Raw genomic sequence first — 19,785 nt, 5'->3', positions numbered from 1 at the left:
TTTCATGAATCTTCGTGATATGCATGAAGGAGGTGGTAATCTTAGTAAGCACTTAATATCGTCAAATAATATCTTCAAAATATCTCAGCATAGATGGACACTTCCTTTCTTTTGTTTGTGTGTCACGAGACTCATGATGACAACTCATATTCATTCAACTTGGAACGTAAACATCAATTGTGTGAAATTTAAGTTTATCATCAGAATAATTATAAGATGTCCTGGCCAATTGGATGGTCGAGAGCTCAAAATGATGCAGAGAGAACTGAAAACTGTTAAATACAAAGAAGTGTGTTTATATGTGAATCGTATACAACAACAATATGCAATATAATACTTGCTAGTAGTACACAAATATATATATCCGAAACGATTCGTGAATATGGGGGAAAACGTTATTAAAATGACAATGCAATCTCTTTACATGTTCATACAAAATAAACAGATTCTCGTTGACATTTTGGATTAGGTATAACTGAAAATCTCAAATGGGTAAGGATTTGGATATTACAAGTTTATACAACTCATGAATGTTATTACACGGATTAAAATAAAGAGAAAAAAATAAAGGTAAAACGGACAAGAAAACAAAAATCAACATCCACAATCCAACAGCTTTTAAATATGTATTATTTATTACACGATCCACATGCCTTTTGCGTCATCCCCCCCCCCCCCCCCAATATTGTCTTCTCTGTCACCACCACCAAACCTTTCTTCTTTAATCTTTATTTGCTCTGTTCTTGAGTAAAAACAACACTTTTGATTCCTTTCTTCTTCTTTTTGGCGTGCGAAAAGACGAAAAGTCTTGAAATTTCGAAACTTTGGTTGAAGATTCAAGAAGATCCATTTTTCTCAGAACACACTTGAGATTTTTTGGATCTCGTCGAAAGGGTTTTAGATGGGTGTGGCTCACTCTGGTCTTCACAATGATTTCTCTTCTTCTTCGCCGTCGTCTTGTTTTGGGGATCGAAATCTATTGAAGCCTGGTTTAGGGGATTTGCCAGAGGCTTGTGTGGCTATGATTGTTGAGAATTTGGATCCCGTTGAGATCTGTAGATTCTCTAAGCTCAATAGAGCTTTTCGCGGCGCATCTTGGGCTGATTGTGTGTGGGAATCGAAGCTTCCTCCGAATTACAGAGTTTTTCTCGAGAAAATCCTTGGTGGGTTCCCGGAAAATTTGCAAAAGAGAGACCTTTATGCTTGTCTCTCCAGGATTAACTCATTTGATGAAGGCACCAAGGTCATTTCTCTTCTAAACCCTCTCTTGTATCTTTCTTATTTCAGGGTTTAATTAAAATTAGGGTTTGCAGAACAACGATTTGGGATATTTTTTTCTAAAATAGGAAACTTTTTCAATTGGGGATCCCGAAAACGAGTTTTGAGCTCAATTTTTCATCACTAGTATAATCTCATTTCAAATTTGCTCGGCTCGTTCCAGAAACTATGTATTTACGAAAATTCGGTTGGTTCTGCAGAAGGTGTGGATAGATAAACGAACCAGTGGTGTTTGTCTATCCATTTCAGCTAAAGGATTAAACATCACAGGCATTGATGATCGTAGGTACTGGAGTCATATCCCAACTGATGAATCTCGGTGAGATTTCTCACTATTTGTTGTCTTTTTCTCTATTTCTTATCAAGTTCCATCCAAATAGACCAATCGTTTTCTGATTTTCACATTTGTTGTTATTTAAATTCAGTGATCATTGTGGCTTTTGCTTGCTTGATTTGATCGCCTAACACTCACTCAGTTTTTCAAACGTATGCTTTTTAACGTGCTTGGTTCGATTGCCTAACACAAGCTCTTTAAAAGTATGCCTTTTCCTCTGAATTTATGTCTTGACCATGTGGTTTCTTATACAAACTTGAATGGATTCGTTATGATACATGTTATGGTCTAACTTTCATCATTTCCAGTCAGAGTTAACATTTTTTCGGGTCAATCGATTCTCATTTCGCTCCCTATCAGTAAAATAATTTTCAAGACTTCACAAATCGATTCATTTTGATTGGTAAATGAGTATTGAGGTTTATTATCTTGTGTTGCTATCATCTGTGTTTTCTGCAATTTTAAAGTAAACCATCTTTTCTTGCTTCTTGTAGGTTTTCTTCTGTAGCTTATCTCCAACAAATCTGGTGGTTTGAAGTTGCCGGGGAAATCGATTTCCCACTCCCGGTTGGAACCTACAGCATCTTCTTTAGGCTCCAATTAGGCCGGTCGGGAAAGTGGTTTGGTCGACGGGTCTGTAACACCGAACAAGTCCATGGATGGGACATTAAGCCGGCTCGGTTTCAGCTCTGGACAGAAGATGGTCAATATTCCTCATCTCAATGCATGTTAACCGAGAAAGGAAACTGGACTCACTACCATGCCGGAGACTTTGTTGTCCGGGAATCGAGTAAGTCATCGACAAAGATTAAGTTTTCGATGACTCAGATCGATTGTACACATACCAAAGGCGGGTTATCTCTAGACTCTGTAGTTGTATACCCTAGTTCGTGTAAAGACCAGTTGAAGCGGTTTTAATGTTTCAACTGGATCCGGGTTTAGTGAGAGGTTAAAGCAGGTTTTTTAGTGCAGTTCTTTAGCCTTCGATAGATGTAGTTAGAGCTTCTTTTTAAGAGAGCTTTTGTTATGTTTTGTTTTGTCAACTTAATTGAGTTTTGAAGCAAACTGTAATATTATGTTGTGGCTATGAAACTATCTGTAATATTATGAAACTAAACCATCTGTTATAAACTTATATTTACGTTAAGAATACTTATTTGTTACAAATTTAACAACTCAGATCCATTAGCATGAACTTTTGCAACGATAATATTTGAATCAAAGATTGAAAACTAGTTTGTTAGAGAAGTATCAAGAAAGAAATTTTTTTAGTCCCAATGACTCCAATCACAGTACAGACCAGAGCAGTTCCGGTATTTGATTTATACCGAGTGAAATTGAACCGGTTATAGAGAAAGGATTATTGAACCGGGTTTTCTTTCTTCCGTCTCCATTGAGGTTTGTAGGTTACAGAGCAAAAACGAACAACTCAGCTGAAGAAACGATGATGATAAGGAGATCGATTGCTTTAAATTTGAAAGCTTTGAGATTGGTTCAGCCTCATCTCTTGGAGACAGGTACTCTTAGAAATGATTTTTTCTGTAGCCTTTCTAAGTTATTGTCTAGCTCCGAACGAGACTTTTCTGGTATCAGCAATGGGAAAGGCTGTTTTAAAGAGAGATTGAGAAGTGTGATTGTTGATATTAAGGAAGATGATGCTGTTGATCTGTTTCAAGAAATGGTTGGGTCTCGTCCTCTTCCTACTCTTGTTGACTTCAGTAGATTGTTTAGTGCCGTTGCAAGAACAAAACAGTTCAATCTCGTTTTAGATTTATGCAAGCAGATGGAAATGAATGGGATTGCACATAACATCTTCACTTTGAACATTATGATCAATTGCTTTTGCCGGTGTTGTAAAACTTGTTTTGCTTATTCCGTTTTGGGGAAAGTTATGAAGCTTGGGTATCAGCCTGACACAACCACGTTTAACACTCTGATCAATGGACTCTGTCTCGAGGGTAAAGTGGCTGAAGCTGCGGGTTTAGTCGATAGGATGGTGGCAAACGGATGTATACCCGATGTGGTTACTTATAATACAATTGTAAATAGAATATGTAAATCAGGAGATGCTTCTTTGGCCTTGGATGTGCTCAGAGAGATGGAAGAAAGAGATGTTAAGGCTGATGTATTTACTTATAGTACAATCATTGATAGTCTTTGTAGAGATGGTTCCATGGATGCTGCAATTAACCTTCTCAATGAAATGGAAACGAAGGGTATCAGATCTAATGTTGTTACGTATAATTCTCTTGTTGGAGGTCTTTGTAAAGCCGGTAAATGGAACGAAGGTGCACAGATGCTGAATGATATGTTGAGTAGGAAAATCACCCCTAATGTCATCACTTTCAATGTATTAATTGATTTTTTTGTCAAAGAAGGGAAGCTTCAGGAAGCTAACGAATTGTACAAGGAGATGATCACAAGAGGCATATCTCCTAATACTATAACCTATAACTCCTTGATGGATGGGTTTTGCATGCAGAACCGCCTTAGCGAGGCCAACAATATGTTGGATCTTATGGTTCAGAATAATTGCAATCCTGATATCGTGTCTTTTACAAGTCTCATAAAAGGATATTGTAAGATGAAAAGGGTCGACGATGGTATGAAACTCTTCCGCAAGATTTCTAAGAGAGGCTTGGTCGCCAATACAGTTACTTATAGCATTCTTGTCCAAGGGTTTTGTCAATCTGGGAAACTAAAGATCGCGGAGGAACTTTTCCAAGAAATGGTTTCATGCGGTGTTCGTCCTGATGTTATGACATATGGTATTTTGCTTGATGGCTTGTGTGACAATGGGAAGCTTGAAAAGGCTTTGGAAATTTTTGAGGATTTGCAAAAGAGTAAGATGGATCTTGATATTGTTATGTATACAATCATCATTGAGGGGATGTGCAAGGGTGGAAAAGTGGAAGATGCATGGAATTTATTCTGTAGCCTACCTTGTAAAGGAGTGAAGCCTAATGTTATGACATACACTGTGATGATTTCAGGATTATGTAAGAAAGGGTCTCTGTCTGAAGCAAACGTCTTGCTTACAAAAATGGAGGAAGATGGAAATGCGCCAAATGATTGTACATATAACACACTAATACGGGCACATCTTCAAGTTGGTGACTTAACTGCATCAGCTAAACTTATTGAAGAAATGAAGAGTTGTGGGTTCTCAGCAGATGCTTCCACAATTAAGATGGTTACTGATATGTTATCGAGTGGTGAATTGGACAAAAGCTTTCTAGATATGCTTTCTTAGCGGTTTGGTGTTTTTTTTCATTTGTCGCAGAGCATTGAAAAGGTTTTTTCTTGCTTAGTTAACAACCAAATATTTTTGAAGGTTAGTTATGTGTGCCAAAGTATTATCTACTAAACAGGTTCCTAAACTGATTGATTACTAAAACTCAAAAACAATCTTCTGCGTGATTTTGGCAGGTTCATAGAGCTGACGAGATCTCCAGGAGTTAAGCATTTGAGAGGATCTCAAGCTTAGTAGCTGAACCTTTTTTAAAAGTTTAGATATGATTTATGGTTAGCTCTTCAACATGATTACTGCATCTCATAACTTCAACACCAGAGAAGCTCGTGGTATGAATTCGGCAAAACTGCACAGAGATCTCGGGAAGCTAGGGAGATCAAGGATTCTAAAGAAGTAAGCAAAGGACTATCTTTTGGATAAAGGGAGGTTGATAGAATACTGGATAAGTGAAGGATTTATAGATGAAAAGGAAGGTGGAGAGAGGGCAGCAAACCAAGGTTATGAGATAATTGGTACCCTTGTTCGCGCATGTTTATTGTTGTAACATTGGACAGGATAAATCATTTGGGAAATTACATGATGTGGTTCGGGAGATGGCCATCTGGATAGCCTCGGATCTCAGAAAGCATAAAGAGAAATGTAATATACAGGGGACAGGCTGGTGTTGGGTTACGTGAAATACCTAAAGTGAATCACTGGAAGAATCTGAGAAGAGGATGTCATTGATGGTAAATGAGATTGAGAAGATATCTGCGAGCCTCGACTGTCCTGAACTTACTACTTCCCTCCTTGGGGATAACCATAAATTAGTAGCTATCTCAGGTGAGTTCTTTCGGTCTCTGCCTAGACTACTCGTTTTGGATTTATAATGGAATACCAGTCTCATTGGATTGCCAGAGCAAATATCAGGATTGGTTTCTCTGTAATATCTTGACTTGTCATGGAATAAGAGTTGAAAATGTTAACACTTGTGAATTTGGTGTCCACGAGCAGTCTTTAGAGTTTACATGGGATATCAAATCTGACGAGTTTGAGGACATTGAGACTACAAGGATGCAAAATGTGGCTAGAAATGAACATAATGAAAGAGCTGCAGCTCTTAGAAAATCCGAGTTCATAAGCATAACTATCTCGTCATAGTTCATAAACATAGCAAATATTTAAAACTAATATTTTTAGAAAAGATTAGAAGAAGATGCTAATCAAAATAACAAAAGGAAATAATTCAACAGAGACGGTTCTCTGATAAAACACACATAGGTCAAAATCGAGACGGAGAAGGTTTAAAATAAACCGGTTATTGTAGTACCGACATTGTACCGGTTAAGGGAGATACACACTGTATATCACACAATCTCGAAGATGTTGATGTATATATAGCATCATCATCTAACGAAGATCTGCATGATTTGGGCTTAGCCTTTTCTCTTTTTTTCTCCCCCAAATATCGCTTAATCGAGATTGCTAGGGTTTCTCCGTTTCGATCTTCGCTGCGGTTTAACATCTATGGATTCGATTCTGTGCTAGTATATTCATCTCTGATTCATTGATCGCCAATTTCGCACCGATTCGCTTCATTAGGTTCCATCAGTGTCTTTTCTGATCGGCTTCGTCTTGGTGAAAGGACGCCGAGGTTCGTTATCTTCCTTTGATCCTATCTCTGTACTTTGATTAAAGGGATTGAGTATTGGTTTTTGCTGTTTCGATCTAGCATTCTTCTTCTTTATTCCGGGAAAAGGTAATGGGTTTCGCGCGAAAATCTGTGGGGAGCTTCTGAGTCATTCAAGTTGCGTCTTTTTTGTTTTCCTACTCGTCTACGCGTTGCTTTCTAGATTGTACTTGTGAAGTTGTGTACACATCTGTGCAATCGATGGGGTAAATGTTTGGTTTTTCTCTTTTGCAATGTATTGGAAATTGGCTTTTCGATACACTTGTGTACTGTCTTTTTGATTGGTTCTAAGGCGTTGTATTTCTTCAGTTGTTTTTGATGGCTGATTCGTTTTTTCTGATTTTGCAGGAGAAGGCCCGTTATTTTCTTATGTAAGTGATTTTGATATCTCTGGCTGGTTTAATGAGGAAGAAGCGGAAAGGTAGTGAAACTGAGGGCTGGGAGAAATTACCAGAGGATTTGTTATGTTCAACTGCATCACGATCATCCAACTTCAGGTCGCACTTTTCACTCGAGGGTTATGCTAGACTAAAGAAGCGGTGTAAGGAAAATGAAGCTGTCGAGTCTGTTGGTTCCTTTAAGAGACGAATTGCTGGTGTTGCTACCGCACCTCCTTGTGGTGCATCGTCTTTGGTTTCATCAGGAAGAGGGTTGAAGAGGAAGATAGGGTGCATAGATGTTTCCACACAGACTGGTAGGAAGAATAAAATAGACGACGACTATGTTTTTGGTCGGAATATTGGGAAAGGCAAATTCGGGTCAGTCAGGATCTGTAAGTCTAGGAAGAATGGGACTGAGTTTGCTTGTAAAACTCTGAAGAAGGGGGAGGAGACAGTTCATCGAGAAGTTGAGATAATGCAACATTTATCTGGTCATCCTCGTGTTGTCACATTACATGCTGTATATGAAGAGTCGGACTGTTTCCATCTTGTAATGGAGCTGTGTTCAGGGGGTCGTTTGATTGATCAGATGGTAAAGGTTGGCAGGTATTCTGAGCAGCGAGCAGCTAATATATTCAAGGACCTCATGCTAGTCATCAATTATTGCCATGAGATGGGAGTTGTGCACAGAGATATAAAACCAGAGAATATTCTCCTAACAGCTGCGGGGAAGATACAGCTGGCTGATTTTGGCCTCGCCATGAGAATTGCTAAAGGTAAATTATATTCAGACGTTAGTACTTCCTAGTAATTTGTGTATGCATGATTTATATACATGGCAGTGACTTTACGAATTTGTCAAGTGCAATGACTTCATTCTGTATGGAACATAGTGGCTTGATACTGTAAAGTTCGCATGGCACCAATGTCTATCAGTACTGGTGAAAAAATTAGTGATCCCCAAAATATGACCTATTGGTACGAAATTTAACTGTCCTGTGTTTGTCTTTTCCTCTAGTAATTTAACTTGCAATTGCCTGGATAATGAGTATACTTTTCTTGACTATAAACTAGATAAAGAGAGCTAGTCGTTCATGACTAAGGTTGATAGCGGCTGTACATGCTTTATTATCACTTTGATTAAAGTATTCGTTATGGTGTTATTGCTGGCAAGTTATGGTTCCCTCACTTCCTCTTCTTCTCTAGAGCTTAGCGTTTGACATATTGTACTTGTGATAAGAGTTTGACCCTTTCTCTGTAGCTTATTGGGCTGTCAAATTTTTGCTTACATGTTTGTTCATTGGTTTGTACAGGTCAAACACTGTCAGGATTGGCAGGAAGCCCTGCTTATGTTGCACCGGAAGTTCTTTCTGAAAATTATTCAGAGAAGGTCGACATTTGGAGTGCAGGTGTCCTCTTATATGCTCTCTTGTCTGGTGTACTCCCTTTTAAGGGAGACTCATTGGACGCCATTTTCGAAGCAATAAAAAACGTGAAGCTTGATTTCAACTCGGGAGTGTGGGAGTCTGTGTCCAAACCTGCCCGTGATCTCTTGGCAAGAATGCTAACAAGGGAAGAATCTGCCAGAATCACAGCGGATGAAGTACTAAGTAAGCCTTTTAGCCTCTTCCAACTTCTTTGATTCCAGCAATGACTTAGATATCCATTTAATGTTTGATGTTGCTGGATTTTCTGTTCGTCTATGTTTGATACTTAACCTTGATTTTCATTCTGGAATTCCATTAAGTTGTGAGGGTGAACTGACTTAATATTCCACTTTTGATTCAGGGCATCCATGGATACTCTTTTACACAGACCGCACACTCAAGACCATGTGTATCAAGACGAAGCACAAGAGTCAAGCAGGATCCCCTCCGTGCCTAAAGAATCGCAGTCTCGTAGAGAAAACTGATGTAAACAGAACTAACAGAGAAAAGAAGACAACATCTGATTCACCGACTGATTCATTCTCCAACACAGAGGAGGAAGAAGATGAGAGCGGTGTGGTTGATGTGCTTGTTGTTGCAATCTCCAACGTGAGGATCTCAGAACCAAAGAGAAGCAGAGTCTGTAGTCCCACCAATAACCCCATTGAGCAGCAACACTCTTCTAACTTGACCACGACTAATACACTCTGCCGAGCTTTCTGAAAAAAAAAACAGCTTCTCAGACTTATAACCCACACAATGCACATGGGCATTTGTCCAAGCCACCACAAGCTACGGGTTCTCCACCATCGTAGTGACTCTTACGGATAATAGCTCTCTAGTAGTTGGATTTGATATGATTCTGTGTTTTTCCCTCGTCTACATCTCTGACTATGTACAGATCCTGTGAATAGAATATGCTAAACAAATGATTGATCCTGTTTTGGATCGGAGTTATCAAAATATCATATGTTATTTCGGGTACTTCCATACAATTTTGGAAGAATAAAACGTCAAAAAAAACTGTTGCAATAGCAACGATCATATCTCCTAAATTTCTGAAAACACAAATTGCAACAACACCACCTTTGCATCTGATCCAACAAACACTGTGCTAATCCTAGTTTCTTAGCAAAACAAAGCCCCAACATGAGGCGTTCGTAGCATTTTGAATCAGGATCACACCCATGTTCCAGTTCTACCATATTCTTATGGAGCAGCCTCAACATCTTTGGTTATAGAGTAATCCATAATCAAAGACGGAAACCATTGTTTTTAAAGTGTGAACGCCTGGTGAAACGACATCCATAACATCTCCGTGTAGAAATTTTTGATCCCATGGAGCAATCTAGTAGTAGCCAATGAATCTAACAAATCCTTGTAGCAATTGAGAGTGAGCAATGGTTTGAATTTGATAGAGAAGTCAATAACAAACAAAAAGTCTGAATCTTTAACGCATTGATGTATCTCATGAAACAGCCTCCTCTACTCACTGCCATGTCCTCGGCGATTTAAGGATCTCCGATCGGTGTTTATTACCAACTCTGTTTAATACACGTACAAATGTGTTAATGCGTATATTTTTTTTTATGATTAACGTATTTTTAGTTATAACTTCGGCCCGGTCCATATAAGAAACAGAGTGATAATATGAAGCAAAAAAGTTATTTTTTTTTTTAATCTAACCGATTTGCTTGCTTGTGACATAAACTAATCATCGTAATGATGATACAAACAAACAACTAAACGGTTCATATCACTTTTAGGAACGGTACTTTTATTACAATAAACCAAAAACAAAACGTAAAAGCAGGTTATTTAGTTCTTGATGGAGCATTTGTCCGAGCATGAATCCACACAGTCCGCAACTTTGTCAACATCTGCTCTCATGCCACAAACACCAAACAACAACAAAAACCATAAATACAATATACTCATATAGTCATATGTTGATAATGTCAATAAACCAAATAAAAGAAAAGAAAAATCATAATCTCCAAATAAAATAGAAACTTACTCGGATTTTGGGTAGAAGAAAGGGAAACACAGTGATGAGTAGCACATCCGAGTTTGCAGTAGTAATCATTATAACTGACTTCGTTTGTTGATGAAACCATCTCTGAAGGAGGAGAAGGCACTGGCATTTGGGGAACAAGACAGGTCCCCAGACACGTTAATGGACACATCAACATGTTTGGAAACTTCTGCTGGAAGAAACAAACAACAACACAACCTTTGTAACAGCTTTTGAAAGGAGAGGGTTGAGGTGGAGCTTGAGCTTCTGTATGAATCAGAAGGTTTCCCAATACCATCATTATCACAAACATCACCATTCTTTTGCTCTCCATACTATCCTTTCTGTCCTTTTTTTGGTATATTAATAAAAGTTGAGGAAGTTGTGTGTTACTTGTGAATGTTGGTGGTGGTAGTATGTTTTGGTATTGCTTGTTTATATAATGTACTATGGATCTGCTTTATTAGTTAATATTGCTATAGTCAACAAGAATATAAGTGTAATTATGGTTATGTATTTCAATGATAGGATAATATATATTTTTGCCCATTCATTTTTCATTTGAAGATGATATTCTTCCTGTTTAGCAAAAAAAAAGAAAAAAAGATGATATTCTTCTGTTTTATGGCATACAAATATGCATTAAAGTAAAATATACAGCCTTTTTAATTGTAGATATTTGCTCTAAATACATGAACTGTTATCTGTTTTACTGCGCTGAATATATACAGCTGTAAGCCTAGACAAAATTAAAACAAAAAAAAAAACAGTACAATTGTATATATTGTATATATGTATACCTTCCAGAATATTGTATGTAGAAAAAAATTTCGTTAGTTACACACATTTGATTATATTTAAATTTTTGGTTTGGTGATATAACAAAAAAACTAGTAGAAACTAATATTAGTTAATCTTAACTAGGGGGAATTTAAAAAATTACAGTTATAAATTTATAGTCTTAAAATTAGAAACTATGTAGAAATATCTTGGCATACAACTTCCCCATACGTCTAATCACGTTTACGCACATTACCGTAGTATACACTATAGGTTTTAAACTATATACTCATCGGTAGATTATGAGGTTTTAGACCAAGGTTTGATGTAGGTCATTGATAAAGACTTCACATTATAATCAACTAAAAATGGTCGTAGATTAATATCAAATTTTTACAACTGAATCTTTATATTTGGTTCACTGTCGATTAACTAGCTAGCAAAGTAGCAAACACCAAAATTTATTAAATAAAAAAAATATATTTTTATTTGCCTTGGAAAAAGAAAAAGAAAAAGAAAAACACTCATTTGCTTCTTCTTTTTTTTCATAACTCATTTGCTTTTAATATCCCGTCAATACGAATCAATCGTTCATATATTTTTGTTAAGATAAATATGATGTCTGAACGAGAAGGTATCCCATAATCACCATCATTATCATGACATTGTTCATCAACGTCATGACTGTTTTGCGCTCAATGCATTTTACTTAGGAAAGTGTTATGAAACGTTGGTGCGATTGTTTATAAAAATATTCATCGACATCGTAATGATAAAAACAAGTGATAAGTAGGCATAAATATTCATCGTAGGTTCATATCATTATTAGTTCTTGCTGGAGCACTTGTCCGAGCATGAATCCGCACAGTCCACAAATTTGTCTACATCTGGTCATGCCACAAACACCAAACAAAACAAACAATACAATCAATCTTATGGTGACATATACGTCAATAAAATAAAAGAAAAGAACCATATAATCTTACAATAGTAAAAAAAAAAAAAAACTTACTCTGATTTTGGGTAGAAGAAAGGGAAACACAGTGATGAGCAGCACATCCGAGTTTGCAGTAGTAATCATTACGACTGACGTCATTTGTTGAAACCATCTGTGAAGGAGGAGAAGGTAATCTGGGAACAAGACAGGTCCCTAGACACGTTAATGGACACGACAAAACATCTGGAAACGTCTTCTGGTATAGACAACCCACAACACAGCCACGAATACATATTTTGAAAGGAGAAGGTGGAGGTGGAGCTTGAGCTTGAGCTTGTGCCTGAATCAGAAGGTTCCCCATCACCATCACTATCATCATTGTCACAAACATCACCATTCTTTTGCTCTCCATCTTTTTTTTTTATTTTGGTGTCTGTAGATCGAGAATATTATAAAAGTTGTGTGTTACTTGTGAATGGTGGTGGTGACAGTTTGTGTTGGTATTGCTTGTTTATATATGAACTCTTTATTAGTTAATTTTTCAACAGTCAACAAAAATATTGAATCATATATATTTTTCGATGATTTATTTCCCATTTGAAGATGATATTATTCCGTTCATGGCATACATTAACGTAAAACTTACAGCCTTTTTAGTTGTAGATATTTGCTTAAATGATTAATGATATTATTCCGTTTGTGTCATACAAATATGCATTAACGTAAAATTAATTACAGCCTTTTTTTAATGTAGATCTTTGCTTTCATACATTTGTCTATTCACTTGCGCTGGCTGTATACATTAGAGAAACAACGCAATTGCTTTCTCTGAAAAAAAAGAAATAGAAACTTGTTCTTATCGAATAAACAGCGAATTATCTGAAAAATAACACAAAGACTAAGCTCTGTTGACAGAAAAAAAAAAACTATATTAATGTGTATACGAATCGTTTCCATGAGGGACACATATTTGATTTTTATTCAAATTTTCTGGTTTGGTGGTATAACTGTGAATAATGTGTATTCGATATATACATAAGACTGTACATCGTGAGAACACAAGTAGTAGAAAGTAATATTAGTTCATAAACTATGCTCTAAAAAAATATGTATGATTTCGTTATGGATTCTGTTTTTTTTTGTACATATAATCATCTACTTATAATCTGTTTTAATCAATTTAAAATGAATTACAAATATACACATTAATGGTTCTTGATTCTTGGTTACGTTTGCATTGCCGGAACCTTCGTCACGTATATATATCTTTTCGCGAAAGGGATGAAGGTAACAATGATGTTTGTATATACATATAATCCCAATCACAATACCTAGAGGACGTCTAGAGGTATTGGTATCTATTATATATGAGGTTTGATGTCGTTGTATATATTCATAGATAAAGACTTAACAATTAACATTACAAATAAACAACAACAAAATGGTCGTAGCTTAAAATAAAGATCAAATATTACAGCTGAATAGTGAATAGTAAGTAAAAAACAACGTTGTTTTTGGTTCGCAGTTTTATATATTGGTTTTAATTACAAGAACCAAAATTAATTAAAGAAAAAAACTAAAAATTTATTTGACTTGCAAAAAAAAAGAAAAAAAAAACACTCATTTGGTTTATTATCGCGTGAATACAAAATCAAAAGTTCATATTATGATTTGATTTTTATTCATGAAAAAAAAAAAACTAAATATCAGTGTTTCTTGTCCTTGGAGCATTGTTCCGAGCATGAATCCACACAGGTTGCAACTTTCTCCACATCTGTCCGCACCACAAACAACATCACAACCATAGATACGTACAACCATCATATAAAGATTGTAGTGACCAAAGACAAAGATGCATGAGTTTAATAGAAATGTTTATTTTTACAAAAACTGTGAATGTGAAAAAGTGAATAACTTACTCGGATCTTGGAGAGAAGAAAGAGAAACACAATGATGAGTAGCACAACCGAGTTTGCAGAAGTATTCAGTATGGTCGATTAAAACCCGTAGTATCAGAAGAAGAAGAAGAAGAAGAAGGAGATGGTAGAGTAGGAACAATACAAGTCATGAGACATGTGAATGGACAAAAAAGAGATTTTGGAAACGTCGTATGAGATTTACACACCACATGACACTTTGAGTAACAAACTGTAAAATGGTTAATAGAAGTCGACGTAGCCTCTGTCTGAACCAGAAGGCATCCCACTACCATCATAATGTTCATCAACATGGCGACTCTTTTGCTTTCCATTTTTCTCAAGTGTGTTATAAAACGTACGTGTTGATGCGATTGTTTTGTTTATTATTGCACTTTATATTTGTGTTTATATAGGGATCACGTAATTTTCCGTATAAGTAAACACTTTGATAGTAGTCAACAACAAATCAAGGTGTAATTATTTTGATAATACGACAATTGATGGGAGAATATATATTTTTCTATATTTTTTCAAAAAAAAGATATATATATATATATATATATTTTTCTATTCCCTTCACCATTTGGATATTACTCTTCAAAACAAAAAAAAACATTAAGGCCTAAAAATGTCCCATGAAATGAAATACAGTTTTCCACAAAACTCATTAATACGGTTATTATTAATATTATTATTATTATTGTTATTAGACATGTCTCTTTATTTTTAATGGCTTCATCGATTGGCTTTCTCGTAACACAAAGCATATCATCTCTACAAATAAGTTATCATTTGGGAAAAAAAAAAGCTTTTATCACTCGTTTATTATAATCATTTTATTTAGACATTAAGTAATTAACCATAAGTGTGTGAGCATGGGGTTTAGTTCTTGCGGGAGCACATATCTGAACATGAATCCACGCATACTGAAACTTTCTCCACATGATCTGCCAAATATATAAAACAAAACAACTCATAAGAAACTTAACTAGAACCTACACGAATGAATTGATATCTTTAAAAATAATCAAAACATTCATCTGCTCTAGATTAAACTGTATAATATACTAAATACAAAAACTGACGAAACTTACCCTTATCTTCGATTGAGGCAGATGAAAGACAACGAGTGGTAGCACATCCGAGTTTGCAGAAAAAATCAGTATGGTCAGTTTCTTTTAGATTTGCAACCGAAGAAGGTTTAGAATGTATACATTCCTTAAGACACGTGAAAGGACACATAGCTTTAGTAATCCCATGCGCAACACTACCGCACGCCACAACACAAGGTGTGTAACATTCCTTAAAAGCTATAGCCTCTGTTTCAATCAAAATGTTTCCCATCACCAACATCATGAACACAACTAACATGGTCATTCTTTTGTTCTCCATTTTTAAAGGTACAAGGATTTGTTTTTTTTTTTTTTTTTCTGGCAGAGAATATAAGAAAATTTCGATGGGGAGTGTTTCTTGATTGTGATTTTTTTTATATGTGTAACAATGGTTTATTTATAAAGGGATTATGTTACCTTGTGTTATAGTTAACATCTTCATAATTAGAAACAAATTAGTAATGATTTTTCTGTGGGAATGATAGAATTAGTGATTAATCTAATTCCTATTCAGTTATAACATAGAGATTTTGTTACTCTAGAATATAGAGAATGTTATAATATAGACATTTTATGACATAAGATTATGCCTTAACATAACATGCACATATATTTTTCCATCTTCTTCATTTTGCATACATTGATGGATTTTGCTTTTTAAGTGCAGTAGATTTATCACATGTGTGTTAATATATATAGCTAATTCATATATGTTAAAGTAGTAAAATTTCATAGGTAATGAAAATCCACCAAAATTTACATATGGTATTTAACTATATAGTATTTCTGTTTAGTTTCAGTTTAAAACCATACAATATCGACGAAACCAAAACTTAATTTAAAATTTCTGAGACAAAACAAAAAAAAACAAGCTGAGAAAATTTCATTTCAGAAGTTTAGGAAACTATATGTAATGGCATTTTTTTATTATTATTTTTTCTCAAGTATATGTTTTTTATCCGCACATTTAATTTATGTTCCTCTAAATTGTGGTTACTGCAGGTTGCCTGTTTTCATCATATGTAAGCAAGCGAGGGAGTAAATATTGTTACATGGGAACAAAAAGCTACATATAATTATTACTCACTCTCTTATTGAAGTCAACCACTTAAATTGCGTGTGTGTAAGATCGTATTTGGGATACAAACTGTAATTCGTAATATCATACAGTATAAAATAAAGTATTCTTGTCTTTAAATAGTGTGACTGTTTATTCTTGTCTGGAAATAGTATTACTTTGTAAGGTATCTGTACGTAATTTTGTATCAGTTAATTATAATCATCAACAAAAAAGCTGCAACATAGTGGGTAAACAATTATGTTAATTGAAAATCTATTAGTTTGTTTGGTCCTTCAGAATGATACTTGAGAGATAACAAACAAACAAAAAAAAACAAATCACATTGAACGTTACATCAAAACTCATTGTGGATGTTTGGTTGTGAATTAACAATATGGTTCACCGATCACATAAACAAACCATAACCGCTGAGTTTTTTCTTTTCTTCTTTATATATATAATTATATGTTGAGGGAAATTTTCTTTGAGTGAAACCTTTTATTAGACCGAAACAATATCAAATTGCATGAGACTAATGTTGTTGTAGTGTATGATCATATAGCTCGTTTTTGGGTTACCAATTGATTTGTTAATTTGTAGTACAAATTAAATGTATCAACTATATAATTAAAACCAGCATATTTCATTTAAAAAGTCTCAATCGATACAAATTAATTATTGAATCATCATAAATATTTATTGAAACATTAAGCTTAGTTAATAAAGAAATATCGCTAATTGTTGTCCGACTTTGGAGAAGGAGACGGCGGTGGCGATGGCGTAGTAGGATCAAGACATGTTTGGAAACAGTCATAAGGACAAGTGATTATATGTTGGAACGATAAATCGTTCCCACAGTGTAGAAGACAAGGTGTGAGACATTGCCTGAACGATGTTGACTGAGCTTCTGCTTGAGGAAGAAGGTTTCCCATCACCATCATCATCGCCACTAACATCGCAACTACTCCTTTGCCCTCCATTTTTTTCTTTAAAATCAAGGGAGAAGAAGGATTCAAAGCTTTTTTTTTTTTGTAGATTTGGTTGTTTGTTAATTGGGAATGTTTGGTTGTGTTAACATGGTTAGTTTATATAGGCATAATGCAAATTTCTGCATTAGTTAACATATTCACATATAATAACAGATTAAGCTATAACTTTAGTGCTATTAATAAAACCATGGGCCTTACCAAAAAAAAAAAAAAAAAAAACCGGGTAATTGTTTGTTCATTTAAAATCTGAATATATCTAATATTAATTGATGATAAGTTTTAGTGTTTTAATTACTACTAATCCAATAAGTAAATCTGTTTTAAGATATATACAAATTCATTCAATTTAGTAATTTTTTTATTAATAAAAAGGTATATAATTTGTGACATTCTAATTTTTCTAAATAAATTAGACTATTATTCTTTCATTCTTCTAATTTTTTTTTTGGTATAATATTCTATATAAATTAAATGAGTATTATTGCTTCTATGTGTCATTAGATTTGATGTTTATAACTTTGTTCTTATTTCCTCAATTGTGAATACTAAATAATATCTCCTCCAATTAATTTGGCCTTTGTTTTCCTCTTATATCAACTGATTTTTCCTCTAATTAATCCTTTGTTTTCCAGTTTGTATCAATTGATTTTTCCTCTAATTCAGCTTTGGTTTTCCAGTGATATCATTTGATTTTCTTGTAACACAAGATATACTGAATTGAAATAAATTTCGTTTGATTTTAAAAATTGAATTGATACAAAAAAATGGTTCATATCTTTTTATCTAGACATGAATGATCGTAGAATAATACTAATATCGCTTCTAGTTTTTCTTGGTACACTTGTTTGAGCATGAGTCCACACAAGCTGATATTTTTTCCACATCTGTCCATAACACAAACAAACACCAACCAAAACCATTAAACATAACGTTAACTAAAATACACAATATCAAATCTCAACTATGTATATATATGGTCATCGTTTTGAAGAATAAGCAGAAGAAAACAAATTACACGGTATAAAAAGTATATAAGCAGTAAAAAAAAGAAACTTACTCGGATTTTGGAGGGAAGAAAGAGAAACACAATTGTGAGTTGCACAACCGAGTTTGCAGAAGTAATCAGAATCATCGATTTTGTTTAAGGAAACAGACGGTAGAGAAGGTTGTTGAAGACAGGTTTTAATACACGTGAATGGACACTTAAAATACTTTGGAAACTTTGACTCAGCTTTACACTCTATAAGACAAGCTGGATAACATTGTTCAAATGGGATCTTTTGATCCTCTGTTTGAGCCATAAGGTTCCCTATGAACATCACTATCGTTACTACCACCAACATTGCCACTCTTTTCCCCTCCATTTCTTTTCTCACTAGATGATACAATTTTGTACTAAAGCAAGAGTTGGTTTTGTAAGTTGTGAATGATGTGATTGTACGCTAACATGGTCTGTTTATATAGTGATTGTGTGATTCTGTGTATTAGTAAACATTTCCATATATAGTTAGTGAGCCAGAAATTAGGCTGTAATCTCTGTGTAATATGACGACATTGTGGGAAATCATTTCTAAATTCCTTTCGTTTAGGATTTGGAGATCTCTCTACAATAATGATGATCGAGTATACGTTAATTAAAGCATATATGTTAGTATGTACAGTACATATTTGTACGTATATGAATGTGTTTTACTTTTTATTTATTTTTATGTGTGTATTAAATAAATGTGCGATCGTATATTTGTTGAACACAACAATCAAATGCATGCATGAAATAGACGTTGGTCAATTGTACACATAATTCTTATTATTAAAAAATCCTTTTCTTAGTTATTTAAAGTCTCTTTATTTTGGATGTGGATTATTTTATTAATCGGCATGCTCATAACACAAAGCATATATGATCAACTCAGGAAAAAAAAAAAAAAAATCTCATTTGGATTTTGGAGAATATATTTAATCGTTACGTAAATTACTGGTTTATAAATCTCTTAGACACTAAAATAACGGCTTTAATTAGTTCTTGTGGGAGCACATATCTGAACATGAATCCACGCATACTGATACTTTGTCCACATGATCTGCCAAATATATAAAACAAAACAACTCATAAGAATTTCACAAAATATCCTTAATTAGAGTCACAAGAGAAGATTAAACTGTATATGTATATGATTTATCTTTATACAAGAAGTGAAAAAAGAAAGAAAAAATAAAAAAAAAGCTTACCCTTATCTTCGATTGAGGAGGATGAACCACAACGATCAGTAGCACAACCGAGGTTACAGAAATAATCAGCCTGGTTCATTTCTTTGAGATTTGCCTCAATAGAAAGTGGACGACGTCTACAATCCTTAATACACATAAAAGGACAGAAGAGTTTTTTGATATTGGGCGCTAAAATACCACACGCAAGAAGACAGCCTCCGTAACATACTTTAAAAGACATTGCAGCCTCTGTCTCAATCAACATGTTCCCCATCACCAACATCATCACCACTAACATAACCCTTCTCTTGTTCTCCATTTTCTTTCCTTTTTTGTCCGGAGAATATTTCAAATACTTTTGATGGAAAGTGTTTGTTAATTGTGATTGTTTGTTTTTGTATCACTAAGGTTTATTTATATGGGAT

General features: G+C 34.7%; 8 protein-coding genes across 10 annotated transcripts; 3 read left to right on the top strand and 5 right to left on the bottom strand.

Annotated features, from left to right (window-relative positions):
* The first annotated feature begins 683 nt into the window (after positions 1-683).
* Positions 684-2,762, top strand: LOC17897118 (F-box protein PP2-A12). The gene is made up of 3 exons (XM_006303192.2): positions 684-1,243; positions 1,479-1,597; positions 2,107-2,762. Exons 1-3 carry the CDS (start codon positions 902-904, stop codon positions 2,528-2,530), a joined length of 885 nt encoding a protein of 294 aa, XP_006303254.1. The 5' UTR covers positions 684-901; the 3' UTR covers positions 2,531-2,762.
* Positions 2,763-3,017: 255 nt separating this feature from the next.
* LOC17898550 (putative pentatricopeptide repeat-containing protein At1g12700, mitochondrial) lies at positions 3,018-5,849 on the top strand. Its single transcript, XM_006306170.2, has 2 exons — positions 3,018-4,946; positions 5,042-5,849. Exon 1 carries the CDS (start codon positions 3,057-3,059, stop codon positions 4,863-4,865), a length of 1,809 nt encoding a protein of 602 aa, XP_006306232.1. The 5' UTR covers positions 3,018-3,056; the 3' UTR covers positions 4,866-4,946; positions 5,042-5,849.
* Positions 5,850-6,254: 405 nt separating this feature from the next.
* Positions 6,255-9,327, top strand: LOC17898337 (serine/threonine-protein kinase PEPKR2). 2 transcript variants are annotated; one of them, XM_023789901.1, is made up of 5 exons: positions 6,255-6,498; positions 6,577-6,740; positions 6,883-7,690; positions 8,228-8,524; positions 8,703-9,327. In XM_023789901.1, the coding sequence occupies exons 3-5, from the start codon at positions 6,937-6,939 to the stop codon at positions 9,062-9,064; spliced, it is 1,413 nt and encodes a 470-aa protein (XP_023645669.1). In that variant the 5' UTR covers positions 6,255-6,498; positions 6,577-6,740; positions 6,883-6,936; the 3' UTR covers positions 9,065-9,327. The 2 variants fall into 2 exon arrangements, with proteins under 2 accessions (XP_023645669.1, XP_006307418.1); XM_006307356.2 differs by lacking the exon at positions 6,577-6,740.
* An 832-nt stretch (positions 9,328-10,159) lies between these two features.
* LOC17898661 (thionin-like protein 2) lies at positions 10,160-10,689 on the bottom strand. Of its 2 annotated transcripts, XM_023777314.1 has the most exons (3): positions 10,560-10,689; positions 10,359-10,478; positions 10,160-10,221 (listed from the first exon to the last, which is right to left on the bottom strand). In XM_023777314.1, exons 1-3 carry the CDS (start codon positions 10,687-10,689, stop codon positions 10,160-10,162), a joined length of 312 nt encoding a protein of 103 aa, XP_023633082.1. The 2 variants fall into 2 exon arrangements, with proteins under 2 accessions (XP_023633082.1, XP_006305774.2); XM_006305712.2 differs by having other exon boundaries at positions 10,359-10,662.
* Positions 10,690-11,906: 1,217 nt separating this feature from the next.
* Positions 11,907-12,484, bottom strand: LOC17900739 (thionin-like protein 2). Its single transcript, XM_023777326.1, has 3 exons — positions 12,358-12,484; positions 12,148-12,285; positions 11,907-12,022 (listed from the first exon to the last, which is right to left on the bottom strand). Exons 1-3 carry the CDS (start codon positions 12,482-12,484, stop codon positions 11,961-11,963), a joined length of 327 nt encoding a protein of 108 aa, XP_023633094.1. The 3' UTR covers positions 11,907-11,960.
* Positions 12,485-14,873: 2,389 nt separating this feature from the next.
* LOC17899580 (thionin-like protein 2) lies at positions 14,874-15,383 on the bottom strand. The gene is made up of 2 exons (XM_023776826.1): positions 15,086-15,383; positions 14,874-14,938 (listed from the first exon to the last, which is right to left on the bottom strand). Exons 1-2 carry the CDS (start codon positions 15,381-15,383, stop codon positions 14,874-14,876), a joined length of 363 nt encoding a protein of 120 aa, XP_023632594.1.
* Positions 15,384-17,968: 2,585 nt separating this feature from the next.
* Positions 17,969-18,516, bottom strand: LOC17899848 (thionin-like protein 2). The gene is made up of 2 exons (XM_006304596.2): positions 18,210-18,516; positions 17,969-18,036 (listed from the first exon to the last, which is right to left on the bottom strand). Exons 1-2 carry the CDS (start codon positions 18,514-18,516, stop codon positions 17,975-17,977), a joined length of 369 nt encoding a protein of 122 aa, XP_006304658.2. The 3' UTR covers positions 17,969-17,974.
* Positions 18,517-19,000: 484 nt separating this feature from the next.
* LOC17897936 (thionin-like protein 1) lies at positions 19,001-19,723 on the bottom strand. Its single transcript, XM_023776825.1, has 2 exons — positions 19,382-19,723; positions 19,001-19,233 (listed from the first exon to the last, which is right to left on the bottom strand). The coding sequence occupies exons 1-2, from the start codon at positions 19,677-19,679 to the stop codon at positions 19,169-19,171; spliced, it is 363 nt and encodes a 120-aa protein (XP_023632593.1). The 5' UTR covers positions 19,680-19,723; the 3' UTR covers positions 19,001-19,168.
* Positions 19,724-19,785: the final 62 nt, after the last annotated feature.

Source organism: Capsella rubella, unplaced genomic scaffold (assembly GCF_000375325.1).
Source record: "Capsella rubella cultivar Monte Gargano unplaced genomic scaffold, Caprub1_0 scaffold_1, whole genome shotgun sequence".
NCBI classification, from domain to species: domain Eukaryota; kingdom Viridiplantae; phylum Streptophyta; class Magnoliopsida; order Brassicales; family Brassicaceae; genus Capsella; species Capsella rubella.
Note: the sequence above shows the minus strand (reverse complement) of the source record. Positions and strands in the feature narration are given on the sequence as shown.

Bases quoted from the DNA above. Each gene is read 5' to 3' on its own strand.
- LOC17897118 (XM_006303192.2), top strand. From the start codon at position 902: ATGGGTGTGGCTCACTCTGGTCTTCACAATGATTTCTCTTCTTCTTCG. The intron at 1,244-1,478 runs GTCATTTCTCTT...TTGGTTCTGCAG, and splicing joins CATTTGATGAAGGCACCAAG to AAGGTGTGGATAGATAAACG. The intron at 1,598-2,106 runs GTGAGATTTCTC...TGCTTCTTGTAG, and splicing joins ATCCCAACTGATGAATCTCG to GTTTTCTTCTGTAGCTTATC.
- LOC17898550 (XM_006306170.2), top strand. From the start codon at position 3,057: ATGATGATAAGGAGATCGATTGCTTTAAATTTGAAAGCTTTGAGATTG.
- LOC17898337 (XM_006307356.2), top strand. From the start codon at position 6,937: ATGAGGAAGAAGCGGAAAGGTAGTGAAACTGAGGGCTGGGAGAAATTA. The intron at 7,691-8,227 runs GTAAATTATATT...TGGTTTGTACAG, and splicing joins CGCCATGAGAATTGCTAAAG to GTCAAACACTGTCAGGATTG. The intron at 8,525-8,702 runs GTAAGCCTTTTA...CTTTTGATTCAG, and splicing joins CACAGCGGATGAAGTACTAA to GGCATCCATGGATACTCTTT.
- LOC17898661 (XM_006305712.2), bottom strand. From the start codon at position 10,656: ATGATGGTATTGGGAAACCTTCTGATTCATACAGAAGCTCAAGCTCCA. The intron at 10,222-10,358 runs GTAAGTTTCTAT...GCATGAGAGCAG, and splicing joins TTCTTCTACCCAAAATCCGA to ATGTTGACAAAGTTGCGGAC.
- LOC17900739 (XM_023777326.1), bottom strand. From the start codon at position 12,484: ATGGAGAGCAAAAGAATGGTGATGTTTGTGACAATGATGATAGTGATG. The intron at 12,286-12,357 runs GTGGCTGTGTTG...TAACGTGTCTAG, and splicing joins TCCTTTCAAAATATGTATTC to GGACCTGTCTTGTTCCCAGA. The intron at 12,023-12,147 runs GTAAGTTTTTTT...TGGCATGACCAG, and splicing joins TTCTTCTACCCAAAATCAGA to ATGTAGACAAATTTGTGGAC.
- LOC17899580 (XM_023776826.1), bottom strand. From the start codon at position 15,383: ATGGAGAACAAAAGAATGACCATGTTAGTTGTGTTCATGATGTTGGTG. The intron at 14,939-15,085 runs GTAAGTTTCGTC...TATATTTGGCAG, and splicing joins TGCCTCAATCGAAGATAAGG to ATCATGTGGAGAAAGTTTCA.
- LOC17899848 (XM_006304596.2), bottom strand. From the start codon at position 18,516: ATGGAGGGGAAAAGAGTGGCAATGTTGGTGGTAGTAACGATAGTGATG. The intron at 18,037-18,209 runs GTAAGTTTCTTT...TGTTATGGACAG, and splicing joins TTCTTCCCTCCAAAATCCGA to ATGTGGAAAAAATATCAGCT.
- LOC17897936 (XM_023776825.1), bottom strand. From the start codon at position 19,679: ATGGAGAACAAGAGAAGGGTTATGTTAGTGGTGATGATGTTGGTGATG. The intron at 19,234-19,381 runs GTAAGCTTTTTT...TATATTTGGCAG, and splicing joins CTCCTCAATCGAAGATAAGG to ATCATGTGGACAAAGTATCA.